The sequence below is a fragment of the Lichenostomus cassidix genome, chromosome 1, assembly GCF_008360975.1.
Source record: "Lichenostomus cassidix isolate B80296 chromosome 1, HeHo_3.0, whole genome shotgun sequence".
In the NCBI taxonomy this organism is placed as follows: Eukaryota; Metazoa; Chordata; class Aves; order Passeriformes; family Meliphagidae; genus Lichenostomus; species Lichenostomus cassidix.
Window position 1 is genome coordinate 34,155,538 of NC_139479.1, and position 22,116 is coordinate 34,177,653.

At 41.1% G+C, this 22,116-nt stretch overlaps 1 protein-coding gene across 3 annotated transcripts in view; it reads right to left on the minus strand.

The window, feature by feature from the left end:
- Positions 1-22,116, minus strand: part of DHRSX (dehydrogenase/reductase X-linked) — a 211,704-nt gene that overhangs the window by 33,472 nt on the left and 156,116 nt on the right. For 2 of the 3 annotated variants that reach the window (XM_085056390.1, XM_085056375.1), the window contains exons 5-6: positions 12,044-12,251; positions 4,135-4,176 (exon numbers count right to left, since the gene is read on the minus strand). In XM_085056390.1, the coding sequence (XP_084912516.1) occupies positions 4,135-4,176; positions 12,044-12,251 (250 nt within the window). The remainder of the gene's footprint in view (positions 1-4,134; positions 4,177-12,043; positions 12,252-22,116) is intronic. The other variant, XM_085056384.1, reaches the window with a different exon arrangement.

Below are 22,116 nucleotides of genomic sequence, written 5' to 3' on the forward strand. Positions count from 1 at the left end.
ATTTTGCCAGTTATCTCCATGGTGCTGTCTCCAGCAGCAGTCTCCCCATGGAACGCATTTTCAAAAAGTAATGAGAAGCCAAATTTCAAATTGAAGCCTGCAGTGTCTAATTAGGTGTTTAAATATGGACTCAGCTGCTACCCTGGTTTGAAAACTGGATCTGTGTTCAGCACATCCCTTGGCACTCAGTCTTACTCTTGTTTCTGCTGAGGCTGGCTTTAGTTGGTCTGTGTTCTGCAGTGGTCTCCCACTTACATCCATGGATCCCATGTTTAGTAAAGAGCATTAAGTGAGGTCAGGGTACCCACTGAGTAACAGGGGATGCTAAATTGCTGCTCAGCACAAACCACTTCTTCCACCCCTCCTGTGCACGAGGCTCTCTTGTTGCTCTCAGCTTTTCTTCTCTCATTAACAGCTCCTTTCATACTGTGCACGCGCGGGTAAGTGATGTTATGGACTGGCTGACAAAACCCTCTCCCTTCCCCACCACATCTTGCTCCAGCAAAAAGCTCAGAGGACCTGTGACCATCCTGACAGGTACACAGAACAGTTTAGCCTAGCCAGTGCTAGCAGAGAATCTTTCCTGACATGGACCTCTTTCACAATTGTCTTGCACGTCATCCTCCTTTCACCCATCACCACGCTCCCCAATTTCCAGTGTGTTAATTTGCCTGGAGGGCAGAATGCACCAAGATCAAACTGCAGAAAACCCAGCTGCTATGTGTTCCATTAAAAGACAAGTGATGCAAAATGTGGCTGACATGCTGGGGTTTTTAATGAAAGGCCACACAAAATTTCAATATATGCCTTAGGATGAATCAGGGAATTAAGCAAAACACAGGCTTGCTGTATTAAAATGACTAAAGCTTCATAATGATTTATGTATTAATCTTGCAATACATCATCACCATTGCTTAGTCAAGACTATAAAAGTCTATTATTAAACACTCATGAAGCTTTCACAGTCTTAAATTTTCTTTCTTCAGGGAATGCAGCACAAGATTTTTCAAGTTTTGATAGATTTGCAGCTTATTTTGAAGCAGCTACAGAAATATATTGGAAAATAAACGTCTTTGCTGGTTATTATAAGCAGTTTCTTTCTCTTATGATAAATCAAAGCTTGAGTCCTAAATATTGTTTATTAGATTAAAGGAGGCTTCCTGACAGTACTGCATATATTTAGCCTGTGAACACATTTTCTAAATCTCATTAGTTGTGATGTTCTCTCAATTTAAAAAAAAAAAAAAAGGAAAAAAATCCCAACTAAAACCCCCCCAAAAAAAATCCCAAACAGAAATACAGGCAGGGAGATAAGAACAAGCTGAAGAAATGAGCATAAGTACATCACCACCGACAACCAGTGTTTTACCAAATGAAAAAAAGAAGCATGTACATTAGTAAAACAAAATACCAGTCTAAGATATTAATTTATCTACTTATTCAGATATTGTTAGAGTTATGTTCTTTACAGCAGCTGTGCTGTTACCAACTACTACTACAGGCTATTGCACAGTCACTCATCTCATATACATGGCTGGGCATTTTAGGTGTTCCTGAGCAACTTCTCATGTACTTTTTCATCTACATTTCTTTCCTATATAAAAAAATAAATTGTGACTATATGTATATCATAGTTAGGGTGGCTGTAGCATAAACCTTCAGTGAATAAGGAATGCAAGATTAGGGACTCCTGAAGAGCCCTCATGACCCTGTGATGAACCTGTTCAAAAGGAAGGTTTCCTGAACAATAATTAAATTAGTTGTTCTACACAAGCTAAAAAGCAAATCCTTCATGTCCTAATTTGTGGCATGGGGGTTACTTAAGCAGTCATAGGCCAGTGGCACTTTCAGAACAACCCATCTTGCCTTTCATTCCTCTTTCTGCAGTGAGCTCCTCCTGTTGCTCACATACAACTCTGGACAAATCCAGGCTTTCTCTGGCATCTTTCAATGGTGGTAAAATAACATTTTTCTTCTTAAAATTAGAGTATAAGGGTAAAATCCTAGAGCTGGGAAATGCTCTCTCTAACAGGTAAAGTGTTGGTGATGTTCTCAGTAACCGATATCTCTGCAAATCAGTGACTCCTGCCTTGTGCTTAACCCACAATTCAGTAGGAGCCACAAGCTGGAAGCTGGATTGTGTTTTGGTTTTCATTTCTTTTTTAAAGCCATGCTTCCCAACTTCCGGCACTTCACTGTATAAATACATAGCATTCAGTGACTAGCCCCTTGTTACAGCCTTTCAGAAATGCAGAGGGAAGAAGAATTAACTTACTGTCTCTTGAGGACCACATTTAATATAGAAACCTAGAACATCTTTATTTTAAAATCATTTATGAAAGGCAAACTAAGCCAGGGCTTGTTATCCTGGGCATTACTGTCACCCAGATGGAACCAGTGCATCATTTTTCATTTGGCTGATCCCTCCTCCTAATAGCAGGAGGTGAGGTGCTGAGAGCTATCCTGCTCTACTGAGAGTTGCTGTGTGCAGCTTAATTTCTGTTCAGCTTTTCAACTCAGCACAGTTCTCAAATGCACATAACATGGACTCAAAGGCCGGTCTTCTCAAAGCCTCACCAGAATCAGTACTTTTAAAAAAGTCATTTTTTTCCATTTGTGCACAGTTGGTGTTAATTTCAAATGTTTTGGACTATTTTATTATCAATGGTAAATTCAAGTTGTAATTACTGTAATTCCATTCTCCCAGGAAATATATCTCTTTATTTAGAATGATATAAATTGCCACTTTCCTACAGTCAGGGCATTTGATGCAGTGTTAAGTACTTGTCAATAATTGAAGTGGTATTTGACCATAGGAGTACCCCCTTGTTCGATTAAAAATCTCCATTAAACAAATGAATGAGTAAATATGTACAAGGAAGCAAGGGTTTACATTGCTTTATGCAAGAAAAAGATCATGGCTTCAAGACCTACATTCTGTGTAGGTCTCCATTCCTTTTGAGGAATGGAGAAACAACATGGACACATATATTTTCACATTATCTCTTGGATAATCTGGATCTCAGGTTATTGAAGATTGTCACATATCTTGTAAGATTATCTCTAGGGGTATAAATGGGGGGAGTTACTCTCCACCCACCTGTGGAAAGCCTCCTTTCTCTTCTGTAACAGAGCTTTTAAGTCGAAGGAAGCAATGGGGGATTTTATGGTTTCTTTGCTTCCGCCAGAATGTACATGGGACCAAAAAAGGCCCAGCAATAACTTAAATAATCCAAAATCTTCTTGAAAAGCATCTTGGAACTGGTGCAGACTTTTGCAGATTAGCTGCAAGTTCTGAGCTATTCATTCTGGGTCTCAAAAGGAACTGCAGATGTGAATATGTATAATAAAGTGTTGCCATTTCATATCCAGCGCAGTGCACCAAATGCGGTTGGCAGATTCACAGTAGACAGTGCTGGTGTATATGCAAAGATAATTTAAGGTTTAATTGTGGTGGGCTCAACCTACTGCACTGCTTTGGATTTAAGGAGGTACTGAATGTGTTCTGCAAGAGCAAATATTCACCACACTGAAAGACTGGTCTGTCTTACCAGAGGAAATGTGGCTTGAATGTGCACATAGACTGCAAAATGCATTTTCCTTTGAGATATCTATAACTCCTGTGCCAAAAATACTATGCCATCAATCTTTGTCTACAGAAATTACAAAAGATTAGCAAGTCTGGCACAACATACTTTTGAAAATCAGCTTTTGCTTGTTGAAACAATTTAACAACTTCTGCTTTTTAGAAGTTTTCCTATGTAGTGAGAGTACAAACATCACAGCTTCAATCTGAGTGATAAAAGTGACTAACTCCCAGTACATAAGTTAAGACAAGCAACAAACTCATAATGAAAGGCAGCTATTTGTGAAAAACCACCACAAGAAGCCTTCTCTCAGCTGGAAGACCTTCTTTAAAGAAGAAATATAGCTGAAATGCCAACAGGTACCAGAGGAATTAAAATGTGGAAGTTTTCTGCATCCATGAAATGACTCACAGCCCAGACACAGCATGAAAGCTTTTGTTCTTGTGAGACTGTTCATCAACGGCATCACACATTTACTCTCAGAAATCAGGTGGAATTTAAATAAGATTTAAATATGAAAGGGGCCTGTGAAGAGGGAGGGTCTTACCTGAGCAACATAAACAGGCCAACATCAGCAAAACAGGAAAACCTACAAGAAAGGAGTAACATACAAAGCAGTCCACAGCCAGCATTGCAAAGTGGTAATTTCTAAGTACCATAAAGAACAGTGTTAGCAATCACTTTCTCTACTATTTGGCCTAATAGCTGAGTATGTTTGGCTTAAGAGCTTTATAAATTTCACAACACTGTGTCACCCTGGAACACTGTAAACAGAGATCTGTAATGGAAAAGCATTTCATAAGAAGGGGCATGGCATGGCCTGGGACCAGAATGCTTAAGACCTCTTCCACTTGCAAACATGCCAGAACCTAGTGAAATCTGGCAGGTTTGACTTTCCAGGAAATGACAAGAAGTTTCATGTCCAAACTGGGAAAAACCAGCACGGTCACAGAGCTGCCCTGCCCCAGCTCTCACTGAAAAAAAGAATGTAAAGAAACTGCTGCTTCGACTGATTGATTGATTTTTTTGTGGCAATTCAGATACTGAACATGCCCACCACTCCTTTAATATCACTGTCAAAAGCTCTTGAGCTTCTCCTAAAGCTACTGTGAGCCACAGTTCTCCTCAGTCTCTGTCCCTCTTGGGGACTTTGCTGTGGACAGCTTCTCTCCATCTCCCACACCAAGAAAGGTTGGGCTACCACAGCACCCAACACATAATGTGAACAGAAGAAACGGAGCAACAAAGCTACAACTATATCAGACATTCTGGCAATATTAAAGCTCCTGGGAGGCTAAAATATTTTATGCTTACAGAGATTTATTATACTTAGCATAGTTTTCACAGCATATTTTTTATCAAGAGCTTGATTTAATCAAAAGACCAATTTTTCTTCACAGGTGTAAGTTTCAACTGCTTGGTCTGCTTTTGAACAGATGAAGTTTTCCTTCACTGAACAAAGAGGTTTAAGGTGAGGAACAGAGAAAAGGTTAAGAGTTAACAAATGACAGAGGCAGAAATCTGCCTTCACCTGCCTGCACAATTCCTCATAATCCTTAATGCATGTGCCAAGACATGGGATGCATGGCTATGAAGAACAAGGAGCAACAGCAGGGCTTAACCTGGAGGGGGTTTCTGGAAGGTGAGCTGATACTTTTGGACAATTTCTCTTAACACATTATTCCAGGGATTTACAGGCATGTGTGTCAGCCTTCCCCACCAACAATAGGCAGCCCAAAGGACAACTCCACTGGCAAGATACTGGGAGGATAGTGGTAGTTCAGACAATAGAGAGAAATGTTTAAAATATTTGAATAATAATCCAGGACCTGAACTCCAAAGCTTTTAAGGTTCATTCAGCCTTAATGACTCTTTTAGCTGATAGAAAGATGTTAAACTAACCTTCCTCTCTCAAGGGTGACAAGTTCTCTCTCTGCTCCCAGTTCTCTGAGTCCCTTTTGCCTTCTCTATCACATGAATGCAATACACTAACTTTCAAATTACCATAGAACCATCTTGCCTCTTTGGCAAACAGCACCTCTGTGAGATCCACTGTCCTGAGTGCCACGTAGAGCTGGTTTCTCCCACCCAAGCCAGGGTGCAGGGAGAGGCTGGGCAGCAGGAACATCCATATCTCACATATTTCCCAGCATGTTGCAATTTTGAACTAGTTCAGAAACATTCTATCAAATCAATAACCATTATTAATAATCCTTTGTTAAAACCATTAATTCCTTTTAGACAAGGACATTAACACTGTGACAACAAAGTAGCTACATTTAATTTCCCCAAATACATGTACCTTTGGGGTAGCAGTGTTACACTGTGTTATTGCTCTCCAGAGATCAATCAACCCTAAAAGCATTTTTACTAGACAGAATGGAAATACATCAATAAATGTAAAATGAAAGTTTACTGAAGTTGGCATCCTGACTTAGATATTTCTTTGTTATTGGTTGCAGGAACAGATAGAGATGGATAAAACACTGATGCATTTGAGCTAGAATTCTGTCTTTTGAATTGATGGATTGGTCTGCTGATACAGTAGCCCATTTCTTTTTTAAATTGGCTTATAGAATTTGAGATCTGTGCCTTCCCCAGTACACCCATTTTCCAGGCCGGGGAGTCAATTTTTGCAATTAATGCTAATTGCTGCAAACACAAGGGATCATTTTGCAAAGCAGCAAATCCTTTTGCATTTATACAGAAAGTATTTGGCAAAGAAGGGTAGAAACACCCTTATGTGTGTGCAGTAAGCATTTGAATACTTATCATCTAACTCTATACAGGAAAACTTGATAACCTGCTATAGGAACGACATGTTTACATGAATCCAGCACTGTGCTGCAGCTGGCATTTGGTCCTGTCAAGGCAACATGATTTGTCTTGCAAATAGAAACAGAATGTGCAATAAAAATTATTGTGGAGAAGCCGATTAAACAACAGAACTCGAACAAAGCCATATATTCCATGAGTAAAATAAAACCTATGATAATATGTGTGTATCTTAGGATCTAGAAAAATCTTTTATGATTCAAATTTCTGTGTTTTTCACAGCATTTTAATAAACAACAGTCCAGTGACAGAGCTCTTTGTATGTGTTTATGAAAGAATGATGTTCTGACTAACATGGATTTACAAAAAGAGGTAATAATGAAAATCTCTCCTACTTCCACTTATAAATTTTTCTTTATTATATAAAAAATTAGAAGAAAAACCAACAGTGCTATGCTACTACTATGCTTCATCAGCTTCATGTTTGTATTTGCTTGAACATATTATACTTCCAATTCTTCCAGTCAGAGAGAATTAAGAAATTTTAAGTGACAGATCCATCATGAAAATGCACTGAAGGAACTAACTGGGTGTTTAAAAAAATAGAAGTTTTCCCTTGGAAAAAAATGTTGACTCATCAAGCTATTCTCAGCGATAGAAAAATTGGTTTTACACAAATGTCCAGCTTAAAAAAAAATTGAAACTGATGGAGATATTTATAAAGGATGGCTAAGAAACTAAAGGTTGGGAGTTTCAGTTTTGTTGTCGTCCTTCAAAATCTGAATGCCATACTGTACTGTCACACTGAATTATGTACTCATAAGGATAATTACAAATAAATTAAAAATATTTTTTTAGAACACTGAAATTGAGTGTGTTGATTTCAAAGATGGATAAATAATTTCCAAAAGTAATTAAATATCTTAACTTTCAGTGATGTTCATGGAAAATATTTTTCAAAATTTCAGTAATGCTGTTGGGAAAAAAACCCCTCAACTTTCTGCCTGAATTTAATACAATTTTTCTAACCAACAAACATCACACACATGGAAGAAGAGAAGATGAAGGACACCCCTGATACAAGAACAGGAGGCCTTCAGGGACTTTGTCAGACAGATTTTCCCGTTGGTACATAGCACTTCCTGTTACAGTTCCTTATGAACTGACTGACAGAGAAGATTAACTGGAGTTGCCTGGTCTCTCCAGAATCTTTCCAGGTCTTGGACAGAGCAGTTTACACTGCTTTACACCAGCTAGGACACACATGTGGCAGCTGGGAATTTTGCCATTCTTTTCATTTATCTTCTATTGTCTCTGACATGATCCATGCACTGAGGCTACAGGGAAATGTATAGAAATTATATATAATATATTATATTCAGTTTGGAGAGTTAAAAAAAAATCAGCTCTTTCTGCAGTTGGAGAGCAGAGGAAAGAGAGCAGAAAAGTGTGACTAACTGTTCTTGAATATACAAGAGATGTGAACCAGAAAAGGAGCTGTGTTACTGTGGCTGGGGAGTTCATAGATCTGTGATTCACAGCATTACAGGGCCCATTTGGTATGCAAAAAGAGAGGACGATGAAAGGAGTAGTTAGTCATGGAGAAAAAGCTAGGCAGAGCACAAAAAGATGCTAACCCATGGGAAAGGAGCATATTCAAGTGTGATCCGTAGCCTGGGAAAGAAAATATGGGGTTTTTTTCTTTATTTTCCTAAAAATACCTTCTTACTTTGTTAGGTAGAGGACTCGAAGGAGTATCCCTCACCCCAGCCTTGAAAGAGCACCTTGAACTCCAGTGCACTGCTCAAGCCTATCCCAACCCAAGTGGATGGTGCATTATTCTCCAAGCTTTTGCTAAAACCAGACAGCCATATTCTCATGACCATGTTTTTTTCTTTGCTCACTTTAGAAAGTATTAAAGGCAGGCAAAAGAGGAAAGAAGGACAAGCTAGCTGTGCTGCTGGAGCACACAGTGTACTACCCTCTGCATGCAATTGCTGAAATCACCACTGTGGAAACACTTGCAGATAGATTGCGTTTCTGTTAAACTTTCACCTCCCTGAAAACAGTTGTATTCAAAGTAGAGATGAAGGAGAATGATTTGCCTTAGGGATCCCCTTGTCGACTCATGTGATTGCTGTTGAAAATGGTCTGGATCTAAAAGACCACAAAGGCGTTTGATGTTCTCCATATATATCCTTCAGCAAAAGAACTGGGAGAACAGTCAGTGCTCTTGTGTGTGTGCGTTTGCATTTTCAATAACACACATGAAACAAGCTGTGCCCTGCCAGTTTGGAACAAGCTCTATCCTGCCCTCATGTACCCATGCCATGTCTCCTCACTGGTGTGTGAGTGAAGAGGAGGGGCAGGAAGTGGGGGAAATGGCATTCACAGGGAAGAAATAGGAGCAGGGCTAGGGGGAGAAGATAAGAGGAAGATAAATGGAGAGGAGGTAATAAACTGGTGGATAGAAATAAGACATCCTCAAAAAAACGAGATGATAGGGAGAGAAAAGGCAATTCAAGGAAAAATGCTCAAAAGACACAGATGAAGAAGCAGGCATGCGTGAAGAAAGAGACAAACAAATAAGGAAAATAATGTAAAATGCATAAAGACAAAAATTAAATTAATCATCCCACTGACAATGAGCTAACAAGAGCAACATGGGATAAATCAGATTGGTATGATGGCAGAAGAAAAACCTAAGAGGAAACATGGAGGACAGTAACACAACCTACGTTTAATAATGTTCATGAGACAGGCCTTCCAACAATTATTTGTTATGCTGTTGCCCTGTGGTCACTGATATGGATGATGTCTGGTTTCAGATCAGAACTCTCAGCAGCAAGTACAAGCAATGAGGAGAAATGGCCACAACTGTGACTGCCAGCCCAGAGTCTCCTGAGGGGGAGAAAGATTCCACAGAAAGGTCTGTGGTAAAGTAGAGAACTGAACCTCATTTTACTGTTTCCTTTAAGTCAAGACAAGTCTTCTACCTTTCCTCCTCTGCCATATTTGATGGATGAATCCCTGCTCCATTATTGTCACTCACCTTCAGTCAGGACACTAGCTTAATTAACATCTAGGAATAATGGGACATGAGTATGGTAAACAACTCAGCCTGCTGCCAAAGGTAATTTTCCCAGCACAGAGTACAGCTCCCCTTTCTCCAATAATGACTCCAGATGGTTTTGCTTCTTTCCTGCAAGGTTGGAACTACCAGCCAATCTGGGAACATACACCCAAGTCGTAAAATGAATTATTGCCAACTGGTGCAACTCAAAATAAGGAAAAAAATGACAGCAGAAAAATTTTAGAATTATTTCTCATTCACACAAGCAACAAAAATGAGACATGGCATAACCAGGAAACTGTTTACCAGGGGTGTCTTTACCACATCCATTAAAGCTCTTGAATGTTGCTCTGAATCACAAGGCATCTCCAGGGTGCTGTGGAGTAGGCAATGCCTGGGTATGATATCCCCCAACAGTCCTCCTGTCAAACCCCCTGCTCACGCTGTAGGGACACACTCAAACACACAAGTGATCTCACTGGTTTTTGCAGCACTGTTTATAGTGATGTCAAACTATTTGCCTGAGTGAGGGCTTATTGGCAGTTAGACTGAAAAATAATACCCAGGAGCATCCTTTTACATTTGAACCAAGGTTTGGACATGAATTTACAGCCCACTCTGGGTTTCACTGGTGTGCCTATGTGCAGGCACCACTGCTGCCCCTGAGTGATTCAGAGCATCTGTGTGGGAATGAGCAGGCAAAATCAGTCAGAGTCTGTCATCCTTTACAGCCCTTCTTACATCAATAATGTTGAAATGTAAAGGACACAAAAGCTGCAGGTAAATCTCATTGGTATATTATTATTTTTTACGTCAGGCTGGTCATGTTCTTGCTCAACCGTAACTTTCCTAACTGAAACATTTCTGGTTCCCTTAAAATATGAGTTAATAATGATGAATCAAAGATAGGGATGATCCTAAATTAAAGAGGCACAGTACACAGCCTTGCTATAATCAAGGAAACTACTGTTGTCTAGAGACACAGAACAGTCACATTTAATTCTGCATTCTGCACTTTAGCCCAAAGAAATACTAATCCCCTTAGCCCTGTCGCATGGTGCCACCCAGCACATGCCCATCAGAAACAATGAATACATACATCAAGTGAAGAGTAAGGGTAATTTCCTCTGGTTGTTTTACAAGCAAGAGATTAAATTGTGACTACCCTGCAGAGGTTTAAACAATGGCTTGTAATAAAACTGATGCCATAATAAGTAATCAGAAGTTTGACATGCCTAATGCAGCATTCATATGTAAAAATTCTGCAGTGGAAACAGCACAACCCTCTAATTTCAGTCTTTGTTCTGAAATGAAACCTTAGGCCAGGTACCTCTGAACACATGCTGAAGTCCCTGTCAAAGGATGGAGACAGATTTTCACGGGAATGATACAGAGCTTAGACTAGGTCAGCGCAGGCAGGCAGAAGCTCTGAGCCCAGGAGAAGGCAGGCTCTGTTTGAGCCTGTTAGTAAGCACGTAATTGCCACGCATGACTGCATGGGGAAATTCTGAAATTTATCTCAGTTATCCTGCCTCTTCCTCGCCAACTAAACCACTCTACACGGTTCCTGTATGATACCAGGGACATTTACCACATCATTTGATGTCTTCCTAATGTTAGAAATATCCCACAGACATTCATCCACAATTTTCCCAAACGAGAGCAGGTGGGCAGAAGTCATCCATGCATTTTAACTCATCTTAGTGAATTAAAAACCCAGAGTGGCCGCAACTTGGATGTCAATAAGCTCTTGGGGAGCACAGGGGGTGACACAGACACGAGCAGGGGTCTGGCGCTGGCAGTGAATCGCCAGGCGGGTGTGTGAGAGGGCGAGGGCCATAGGGGTCGGAGAGGGACAGGCAGGATGACAGCCTGGGGCAGTGGTTGTGGGGAAGGCTGGAGCAGGGCTGTGAGGGAGGCCAGGGGCGGAATGTGGGATGTCAGCAGCAGTGCGGGACAAGGCGGGGGCCGGAGGCTGAGCAGCAGAGGGCAGCGCGGTGGGAGCTGCGGGCGGCGGGCAGAGCTGGCGGCAGCAAGGAGCAGCAGGCGGTGGGAGGGAGGCACAGCAGTGCGAGCAGCTGGGCAGCAAGGGCGAGCTGCCCCCACACAGCCCGGCCAGCATCGCGGCCAGCAGCCACGGCCGCCTGCCCAGCTCATCCGAGGGCAGCCTCTGTGCGGTCACCCTCTTGAGGACGATGTCTATCAGCATTCACTCAAGCCATTTTAAACCCCCCGGTTACGGAGAGTCTCCCTGGTTAGACAGTGGCGCTGCACGCACCACAGCCATCACCGCAGTGTGAGCATCAGCAAGCAGAGCGAGGTTTCCAAAGTCCGGAATAAATGACGACGGTCAGAAGTTTATAAATTATTTGTATCTTTGACTCGACGCTGCAAGCGTTGTTCAAATCTGAAATATACTAACCAGCTGCTTAAGAAGCACCATACACTAAAAAAAAAAAAAAAAAAAAAAAAAAAAAAAAAAAAAAAAAAAAAAAAAAGAAAAAAGGCAACAAAACCCCACCTCATTGGGTAGTCACTAACAATTTTCTTGTAGTTAAATCCGCACACGATTACTACAGATCAGTGAACACCAAAAAGGGATCGGTACCTGCTTTGTAAGTCGTTTAGGTGCAATTTGCCTACATAATGGGTGGCTGATGAGACAGTGATGATCCTAGCGTTGTGACTGTGCGTTCCTGATTGCTTCAGCGCATCCAAGAGGAGGTTAGTCAACAGGAAGTGTCCCAAGTAGTTCAAGCCGAAATGCTCCTCAAACCCATCCACCGTCTTCCTTTCAGGGACCAGCATCACCCCAGCTGGAGGAAAAAAGTAGAGGTAAAACCTGTTGATTTATTTCAGAAGAGCAGCAAGCTAGAAGGAGCATGGGTCTCCTGCTGCAGAGGGTAAACACAACATTTAGAGCAATGAGTGACTGGTGATGGCATGTGAAGTGTAAAGTCGACACTGATTGATTCCTGACAAATGTCAAAACCCCCACTTCGGTTCCTTTATCCAGATAACAGTTCCGATTGACTCCCTCCCTCCCTCCCTGCAGGACTGTGAGGGTAAATGAGATTATTTGTGTAAAGTGTTTCCAAGAGATGGGTGCTGGGCGATCCCACCAACAATTCCTTCCATCAAAGCTCAGAGCAGTGGAGACAAGACCAGGCTAAGCAGAAGACCTGCTCTCCCAGAAAGCTTTCTTCTGAAGTGCTGGCTAGAGTTTAAAGCTCTGGTGAGTCTACATCTGAAATCTGCAACTTCTGTCTCAATGGTGTGGGTGAGAAAAGATGTAGTAAATTTACCCAATATATCCTAATTATCATGCTTACAAGCAGCTGCATATTGAAATTAGGTTTTCAATGCTTATTTTGGCAATATTTTTGCATAAATTTCTACAAACCACAATTTTCAAACTCAGTGTCTAAAATAAGTATCCACATCTCTAACATGCAATGTTGATTTCAGCATCTTGCAGAGAATTCTGAACTCATGCATAAATTATACCATGTATTGAGGCTGTGTGAGGGATAGTTACCCTGCTCAATAATAGCATAGACTTGAATGCTATAAATTATTCTCATTTTATTAAAATTTAATTACTGTACAAGTGGGCATGACCTTTATCATTTAAATGTAGATGGACATGACTCATGGAGAATCCTGTTATAGGATGCTTCTCTCTAAAACCCATGAATATGATGCAGCAGAAAAGCCACCTCTGCACACAAGACATGAGAGAGTGTCAGCTTAATCCTCATGCTACTTCTTGTGCCCATTAAAAATCCTTTAACATTCCATTTCCTGATATCAGCCTGACCTCATGATGGCATTAAACTAGCATCTACTAAATTGCATCTACACTGCTCTTTTGGGGGGTCCTGCCACCTGACAGTCCTGCTTTGTTGCTAGTTCTTGGGCCAAAGGGTTTTTGGGATCTTTTTTTATTATGGCAGGCGCCCATAGCAATTCACCTGTGGTTTTCTACTGCATAATGGAGCAACTGGAGAAACAGCGGGAGAGGAAAAATCCCAAGAAAACCACAGAGAAAACAAAAGGTTTGGGTGGAACACAGTGTACCTGCAAATGAAGAACTTGAGACTGAGCATGAGCAATGCTGACTGGTGGTACAGTGAAAGAAACACAAATTACATGCTGAGGCTCCACAAAAGCCCTGATTAGCATCTCCCTACATAATTTACAGCTGTAAACTCTGTATAATCCTGTCTGGGGCAGTGGCTGGGACTGAGAACCAGCATGAAGGCTCTGGACAGATGCAAATGCAAGCCAAGCCCAATTGTGACTTTTTAGTGTTTTCTGGGAAGAAGGAAAGGGCAGGAACAGCAACAAACCCCAAGCTCCCAGACCAAGTCCCAGCCTGCTACAGTGCAAGTTTTAGCACAGACAGAACTCAGCATGAGCTGTTGGATGGTAGATGGAAACATTGCTGCATCTCTGAGCACCAGGGCTGGAACAAGGAATTGATTTGCATATCTCTGAGGCCATCCTGCCCTCCAAAGCTCTGACACTTGGAAAAGGTGGAAGGAGGCAGTTTGCCAGAGGTCTGTTTGCGGCAGCACTGGTAAAACATAAGACCAAGAAATGCCGGCACCTTAAAAGAGCTGCAGTACAGCAAGGGTCATGTGCACCCCAAATGCTGCTTCTGCATCTGGTGGGGCTGCTGCAGGGCTTGCTGTAGGACCCCTCCATGCACAAACACACTTCTGTTGGTTGAGTCAGATGGAGGGATGGAGGAATTTGTCCTGAGAGAAGTGTATTAGACAGCTGCTACAGCCGTTCAGCTTTGCATCATGACCAGCAGGCAAACACAGCGAGGCTGCCATGGCTCACATTAGCCCTGAGGATGCCTCTGCCACAGCAACCTCACCCTCGACCTCCAGAAAGGCACAGGATTTCAAGAACACACAGAGGCTTTGCCCTCCACCCCAATTAGTCTTCACCATCTGTGCTGCACGTCCTGGAAGTAAAAACAGATCTGAGCTTGGGTCGGGAGACAGAAAAACATTTCACTCATGCAATGCACGACTGTAAAGATACACACTCTCCAAAATTATTTTGCTCATTCTTCAAGAGCATCCCCTGAACAGAAATTCTGGTCAAGTCCTTGAGAGGGCACAATCACCTCCACCTGCAGCTGATGCAAGTACAATTGCCTTTGTGTCTTCAAGAACTGTTCTAATAATGTTAAGCCAAAACACCTTTGAAAGACTTTTTTTTTTCTTAAGGCTCTCATCTTTCAGGTGGTGCATATCAAGGCTGTCAAAAAAAATCTTGCCCTGTAGTCTGAGGGCAGTTTCTCTTATTTGAGGAAAAGCCATTTTAATTCACTGAAAGTGAGCATACAAAGGAATACCCAACAGGCAACTGAACCTGTCTAAAGGGAAAACCTTGTAAGTGTAGCAGCAACCTCTTTTTTTTTTTTTTTTAATAATTAAATACCTAACATTCAGTAGATACTAAAAGTGGCATGCTATTGATTTTCTCCTGTCCAGAAACATCATCATCAGCTTTACTTAAGGGCTCTGAATGTTAACTCAAAGAATGAAAGCTGCTTCTATTTTTTATTTTTTGAATTAATCAAATACTATCCGAAACATTAACAAACACCTTATCTCATCATTATAAACTAAGAATGATTCTGCTTATTCTTCTGGTATGGCATCCACACAACTCAGTATCTTTCTGATTTTAATTATCAGTAGTTAGCCTTACAATTTTTTCAGAGTACATGTGAAATTTGAAGTGACAGCACACAAAGCATTAATGCCAAACATCTCAGTTCTGATACAACCTTTTTATATGTTTTTTCCTGTGATTTATCTGGACTGTCTCCCAAAGATTCAGTTTTAAAAATCACCGATAACATTGTGGCGTTAGAAAGTGAATTAATAAGTAAACTGAACAATAGCTTTTACTTTGTAATTGATTAGCTGTTACTGAAATATTCTGGCAAGAGGCTGATAGTATGGGCACAAAAAACAGACTAAACAAAACATGGATGTGTGTTTTTGCAGAGGTAGAAATAAGTTAGAATAAGGAAAATATTTTTCTTCATAACTATGCTGAACAACAGTTCTTATAGATACAGTAATACATTCCAGCATGCTGCAGTTCTGTATTTATTGTGATATGTTCAAATTATACACATTTTCATTATCTACGATGAATTAAAAAAATATATCCCTTTTTAATTCTGTGAATATGCAATAATTGTATTTCTCACTCAAAGAATGAATACATTTCAAGAGACCTGTCTTTGTAAGCAGGAATTTATGATGATTTTCTATAAAAGTTTCTAACGAAACTCATGGTTTCTGATCCATCAATGTCTTATGTAATTTTAAGAACAAAATGGATTTGAGACTGCATGCAGCATAAGCAAAAATTTTATGATAGTTGTAAATATTATGAGCCAGACATACTCCATTTTTATTGAATTATACAGGAGAATTTGCACTTTGCCTGCTCGTACTGCAGATAATTACAAATATTGCTCTAACTCATGTACCTCCCACTGCAAAGACATCCTTCATGTCCATTATAAAATGTCTATTAAGAGCTGTAAAAATACAAGTATTTCACTCATTTGGATTTGTTTACAGTGAGCTACTTGGAAGTTTTTAAAGTCAGCTCTCTCAAACTCACTACAAAAGAAAGATTTAAGATCCTTTTTTACATGCAGAACAAAATGTCTGCCCTCCCAGCCAGGCTCATAGAAGGGGGTTTGGAGGCAGATCCCCGTCACACAAGTTTTTGATCCCCAGACAGCCAAAGGCTGGGCAGATAACCCAACAGGTCAACCACATACACAAAACGCCTTCACAGCAGCAGGTAAACCTTTCTAATCACATTCACCCAATTCTTGCTATTTACAAGGAAGAGATACATACTGTACCAAAAATGTTACCAAGGGGAAAAATTAAGAGTGTTACCTCCAGTAAAAGCACAAAGCCCTTCCTCTGTACAGGCTTTGCACTGTCTTAGCTGATGCCTTTAGCAGCATTTCCCATTCCCTGAGTGCAGCCACATGAGACCACCCACCCCACTTTAGAGAATGTCAAACCCACTCTGTTCCACACACCCACACGCCAATACATCTATGGGTGTACCTACATATAAGATAGCATAACCCACTTCTCTCCTGAACAGAAGACCCACACAGAGCATCCCCTGGATAGACTACCTGTACTAGATTGCTTGTTCCACCTTGCTCAGCTGGGCTATGAAATCCCAGAATAAGTCTGCCATGTGGATCTCTCCTGTCTAGTGAGCAACAAGAACATGCAGTGCCTTATTGAAAGAATTGCCCCTATAAGTGCTGAATGGAGGCACAAGTGTGCCCACATGACTGCTTCGTACAGCTACTGCATCTTATTGCCTCATCTGGGCTGCAGAGCAGTGAATTTACAGCACTGCTTGCTAAGATCCATCCCTAACCCAGAGCCCAGTGCTACAGGTATGCCACATGCCTATTGGTATCCCAGGAAATTGTTCTGAGTCCTGGCAGGACCACACACAGAAGCCAGATTAACAGCGTATGAAGACTGAAAAAGTAAAAATCCTATCAGTTTAGAAGAATAACACAAAACACAGATGAAACTTGGTACAGCTTTCCAATGCTATGGTCTAACTTCCTGTCTCCCCAGAGGGAGCTTAGATTCTTGCATTTCCTAATGTCTCTTGGAGGTCTTTAAATGTGTATATGGAATTTTCCAGAGCCAAGTGGGAGGAAAGTGAAGCAAAGAAACAACTTTTACCCCATGGCATAATAATGACACCTGGATGACACATAGATTCCACACCATTGCATTTGACCCTTGGGGAGATGCAAAGACGCCTGTTGTCAGTCTGTCTGGCATCAGTGCTAGAACAATGCCCTGTGCATGGACCTGTCCTGGGGGGTACTGACCACCATGAAAACAGACTTGATAAGGGGCAGGGCCCAGCTTGCGGTTGTTAGACCAGAGGATTAGGTCTCTCCTACCTCATCCCAGGACAACTTCTCACAGGAGTCTGCCTGAGCCTCTGCTCCAGCACTGAACAAGTTCCCATGAGCTCTCACCTCCTGCTCCCTTGCAAGATGCTCTGGATCATCCACTGCCTTTTCCAATTACCTTTCCTATCAGCTTCCCCAACTCCCTGTGCCAGGCAAAATGCATGGTCATGATGAGCCAAGGACAGTGTTCTTCTTCCCAGCCTCCCCTCCTCCCTTACCCCCACAATCCAGTGATCCCATGCTGATCTTATCAAGGACCTGCATGTGTTCAGGAAGGAGGGGCCAGGATCAGCCCCAGACATGCATATCAGTTTCATCTGTCTCTCTGCTTCCCTGCAAACACTAAGTTCCTTCTCCCTAATTTTCTTACGCAGCCACTGTAGCTCCTTTGTGTCTCAATCACACATAACTCTGCACCCTGCAGGTATCTGCCTGTCACACACCTGTCTCACCATCCCCTTGCTGCCGAGGCTGATCTCCTGCTGGGGCCATGATCATGGCTCTGAGGCTCCTATCAGCTTCTCCATCCCCACTTCAGTATCAACCAGCTGTGACTAAATTACAAGTTTCTTTCTACAAGTTACATCAAAGTGGGTGATCAAGAAGAAGAGAGGTCCCAATCCCTTCTCCACCAGGAGGGATAATTCTCATCTCTGGTAAACATCAGTAAACTTGCAAGGAAGAGATCAGTCAAGAGCTCCCTCACTGCAAAAAAAGGTTCAATGACGTAGTGCCCAACAGAGACTCCAGTCCTCAAGGTTAAGGACTCAGTCCTTGTGAATTGTGTATGTCTAAGCATTTTCAGCCTCTGACTGAGACATCTCCTGCTGTTCAGACATACTTAATGACTCTCTTTGTTTTCACTACCCACCCCAGGTCTACGCCAGTACTTGCTCTCTTATTAATTTTCTGATATTTAACAAGAATATATGCTATATTCATAGTTTAACTCTTTATAAAAGTCTTTTGATCAGCAAATTCAAATATTTTCTCATCAAGGTTTCTGTCATCCTGATGGTTCCCAATGAACTGTCTTTTTCCTCCCCCACATCAGCTCTTCACAGTCTATTTCTCATGGGACAAAAACTTGTCACAGAGACTTTGGAGGACTGAGGCCATCAGTCTGGATGGTGGAGAGACTGGAGGAGCCTGAAGTGGGACGCAGTGCCCATCTCCAACAAGCTCAGAGGCAGGCATGAGGAGCAGATGGGATGCTGATGCCCAGTCTCTGCACTGGGGCATTTGCCAGCACACAGCACCTCCCACCGCAGCTCAGGGCTGTGATTCCAGCAGAACAACCTGCTCAGGCTCAGCTCGGGACATGCTTGGTATAGGCAAAATCTTTAGTGAGGAACACAGAAAAGGTGGCTACAAAGTACAATGCTTAGCAGGCTGCTGACTTGACCCATTATGGGAATATTCCATATGCGGCAAAAGGTGCAGCCGCTGCTGACACAAAGGCAACATCTTGTCTGCATTCAATTACAAACTGTGTGACAACACGACAGACTTTGTGAGAGATCTTGCCATCATTTTTGACTCTAAAAAAACTCCCAAGATGTTTGTCTTATCATTGCTGGAAACAGATAAACTGTTTTATCTGGCAATACAAAAAAAAAGAAAAAAAAAATAGCCCAAGGCAAATTCTTGGCATGGAAACTCTTAGCCCAAACACTAACAGTTTGGCTAAAAGTAGTAAGGAATTGAAAACTGAGTAATGTCTACAGCTATTGCTCCCAGATCCACCTATAATGTTCTCAGGGGAGAAGTGCGTTGTATTAGCTGTGCCAAAGGAGATAATGCAATTATTGTCTTTCCAGCAAAGACAAGTTCTTAGTTTCTCAGTAGGTTAAAGAAAAGGAAAAAATGCAGACAATGCACATTCAAGGACTGTGAGAACAACAACCAGATCTTGGTAGGTTCAGAACACAACCGAATGGCTGAAAAACCTCCTTAAGATCAGGTTCACTTTCTGAATCAATGTCACACTGCTGCACGTGCACACAGATAGCACAAGCTAGTTCCTTGGAAAATGTGTCAGTTAAAAAAAGAAAATACATTCAATAACCAAGGTTTTGATTTTACACTAAAATAAATGAGAGCATTCCTAATTAGGTCTGGTCCAAAAAACCTATTTGTTTCCTAAAAATATGCTCAGTAACCGTTTGGTTATTTGAGTTGGCATAATGGTGAGTTATCCCACTCAGAATCAGAAAATAGGAAAGTCAGTCCAGCTTTATAATTCAATAGGATGTTCTCTTAGAAGTAAAATATTTTGTTTTGCAATTTATATAAAAAATATTTTTACCTAAAAGCTATGAAAGGATTAAGTGAAAATAAAGCATGGCTCACTCCTGCCTTTCAGAAAAGCCAATGGCAACAGTTCCACACACTTAAGTAGAACCGGTTGGGTTTCCTAATCCATCAATAGCTGAATTTTGTATCTGTCTTCCACTGATAAAACAGTCACATTCAAGACATAAAAGCAAATGGTCAAGAACCTGTGGCATGTGGAGCGAAATATATTTCCCCTTTCACAAAGTGTTTGATATCACAGACAGAGAGAAAGCTTTGGAAATAACCAGAAAGACAAAGATAATATCAAACAAAAGTCAGGATTTTCATGAATGAAATCCTTACTCTTTGAAAACCAGAAGCAGTCTAAGGTTACCCCTCCAACTTATTAGTTCTTCCAATAAAAAATAAACCTTTTATAGAAAATCTCGCATCTTCTTATAAGATACATATCATTCTGGCAGACAACAGTGCTATTCAATTACAAAAAAATCCCTAACTGACTACTGCTGCTAAAAGTATGCCAGATAAATGTTGGCATTGCACAACCCTCAGTTGCCCTGAACAAGCCAGGCTGGATCCTGTCAGCAGTGTCATGGTGCCCTGACAGATGTGCCCAGACAAGTTACTGCCAATACCCAAGGCACCAAATGCCTGTGGAGAGCAGTGTGTGATCAGCCAGTCTCCCCACAATTTTCAGTCAGCTCTCTTAAAAGGTGACCTCTTCTGAAAAATCTGAGAAGATGGCATCTGTCATGCACTGAACTTCATAAAAAATATGGCTCTAAGAGTTTCTTCTCATTTTAGAACATGTTAATACTGCATGTTAGTGTCCTTAGGAATCTTCTAGTTTTTCCCATCATCCATGGAAGACCCATTTTAACTCAACCTCTCCACCTCAAATTACCTTTTCCAGCTCAAACCATCTCCCAAAGGCCCAGCTCTCCTGTGATATCTAGTACTTATCATCCATTACACACAAGTAAAAGCTCTTTGCTCTTCTGCTCATCCCCTTCTCTCTTTGTCCCTGTCCTTCTATACCTTTTCCATCACAGCTTTGCTTGGGTATTGTTTTAATTTGTCTTTGAGGAAGAATAAAGATGAAACATGATGTTGTAAGCAAGACACTGGAAGAACTTTAATGAGATATCACATCCTGAGTTCACCACAGCTCTCCTGTGTGGCTGGAGGAGAATTAATTTCTATGAAATCCAAGATTCACTGGAGTCAACAGCAACCCTCCTCACTAACTTTCCCTCAAGGCCTTCTCCAGTGAATTTCCACATCTCTGAGGTTTCTTTCCTTTTTCATCAGAACACTCACTGTAGCCTGCAGCTGCTACTGAGAAGAGAGCTGGCTCTTACCTAATCCAGTGGGACAGGATCTTTTTATAGATCCCACTGTGATAATTTAAAACAATTTAACTAGTATTAAATCCAACTTATAAATATGACCTGTGAGAAGGTATCTATAAAATTGTTTGCATTTGATAAATGCCCTTGTTCCCAGCCCTCAAATTTCACACTTCTTCTGAAGATCTGATCCTGCAAATACTCTAATGCAAGAATAATTTAATATACGACCAACCATGATAGTATGTATGGGACTATTCAAAGGACTCCTGGCAAAGGATTATGGCTGACCTGCATATGGCTGGATTGTTTGCAGGTAACACAAGGAAATACATATATTTCACATACTTGGCTACTGATACAGCTTTTATTGTGCCCTAGGAAATGAAGAGGTAAGCTTATTCAGACATTCATTCTATCAAGAGAATGATAATTTCTCAGATGATCCACAAAGTAGGAAATATGATCATCTGAATTAGTTAGCAGTTAAGAAATATTGATTTTAAATTGGCTTAGATAGGCTTCAACCTGAAATATATTAACTGTAATCTGTCTGCAATAGGCTAATAATAGCCTGAAATCTCTAATTTGGCATTTCATTGTTAATGAGTTAGACAGTGCATGTTTGGCACCCAGAGGTATTCTGGTATCACCAAATATCTTGTGATTTTGGTGTTAGCTCTCTTGGTTTTCAGATCACTAAGAACTGTAAACAACATACAAGCACAAACATTATCTACAAGGTGCTGAGAAACAGTTCTAGCACACAGAGAAAATGACTGCCTTCAAGCTTAGAAAAAACATCTCTGGCATGAAGCAGTGACTACTGGTCATGGAATTTTACAGAGTGTTTTAGTATCTGTTTCTTTTTCAACCACAAGAAGACAGCAGACTTTCTAATGCATTTTAGCAGCAATGCCATTTTTAGGAACGTATTAAATAATTAACACTAGTGTATATGCTGTAATTTGCTAAATGCTTTTCAGCTGTACGAAGACACAGTTCTTTCCAAAACAA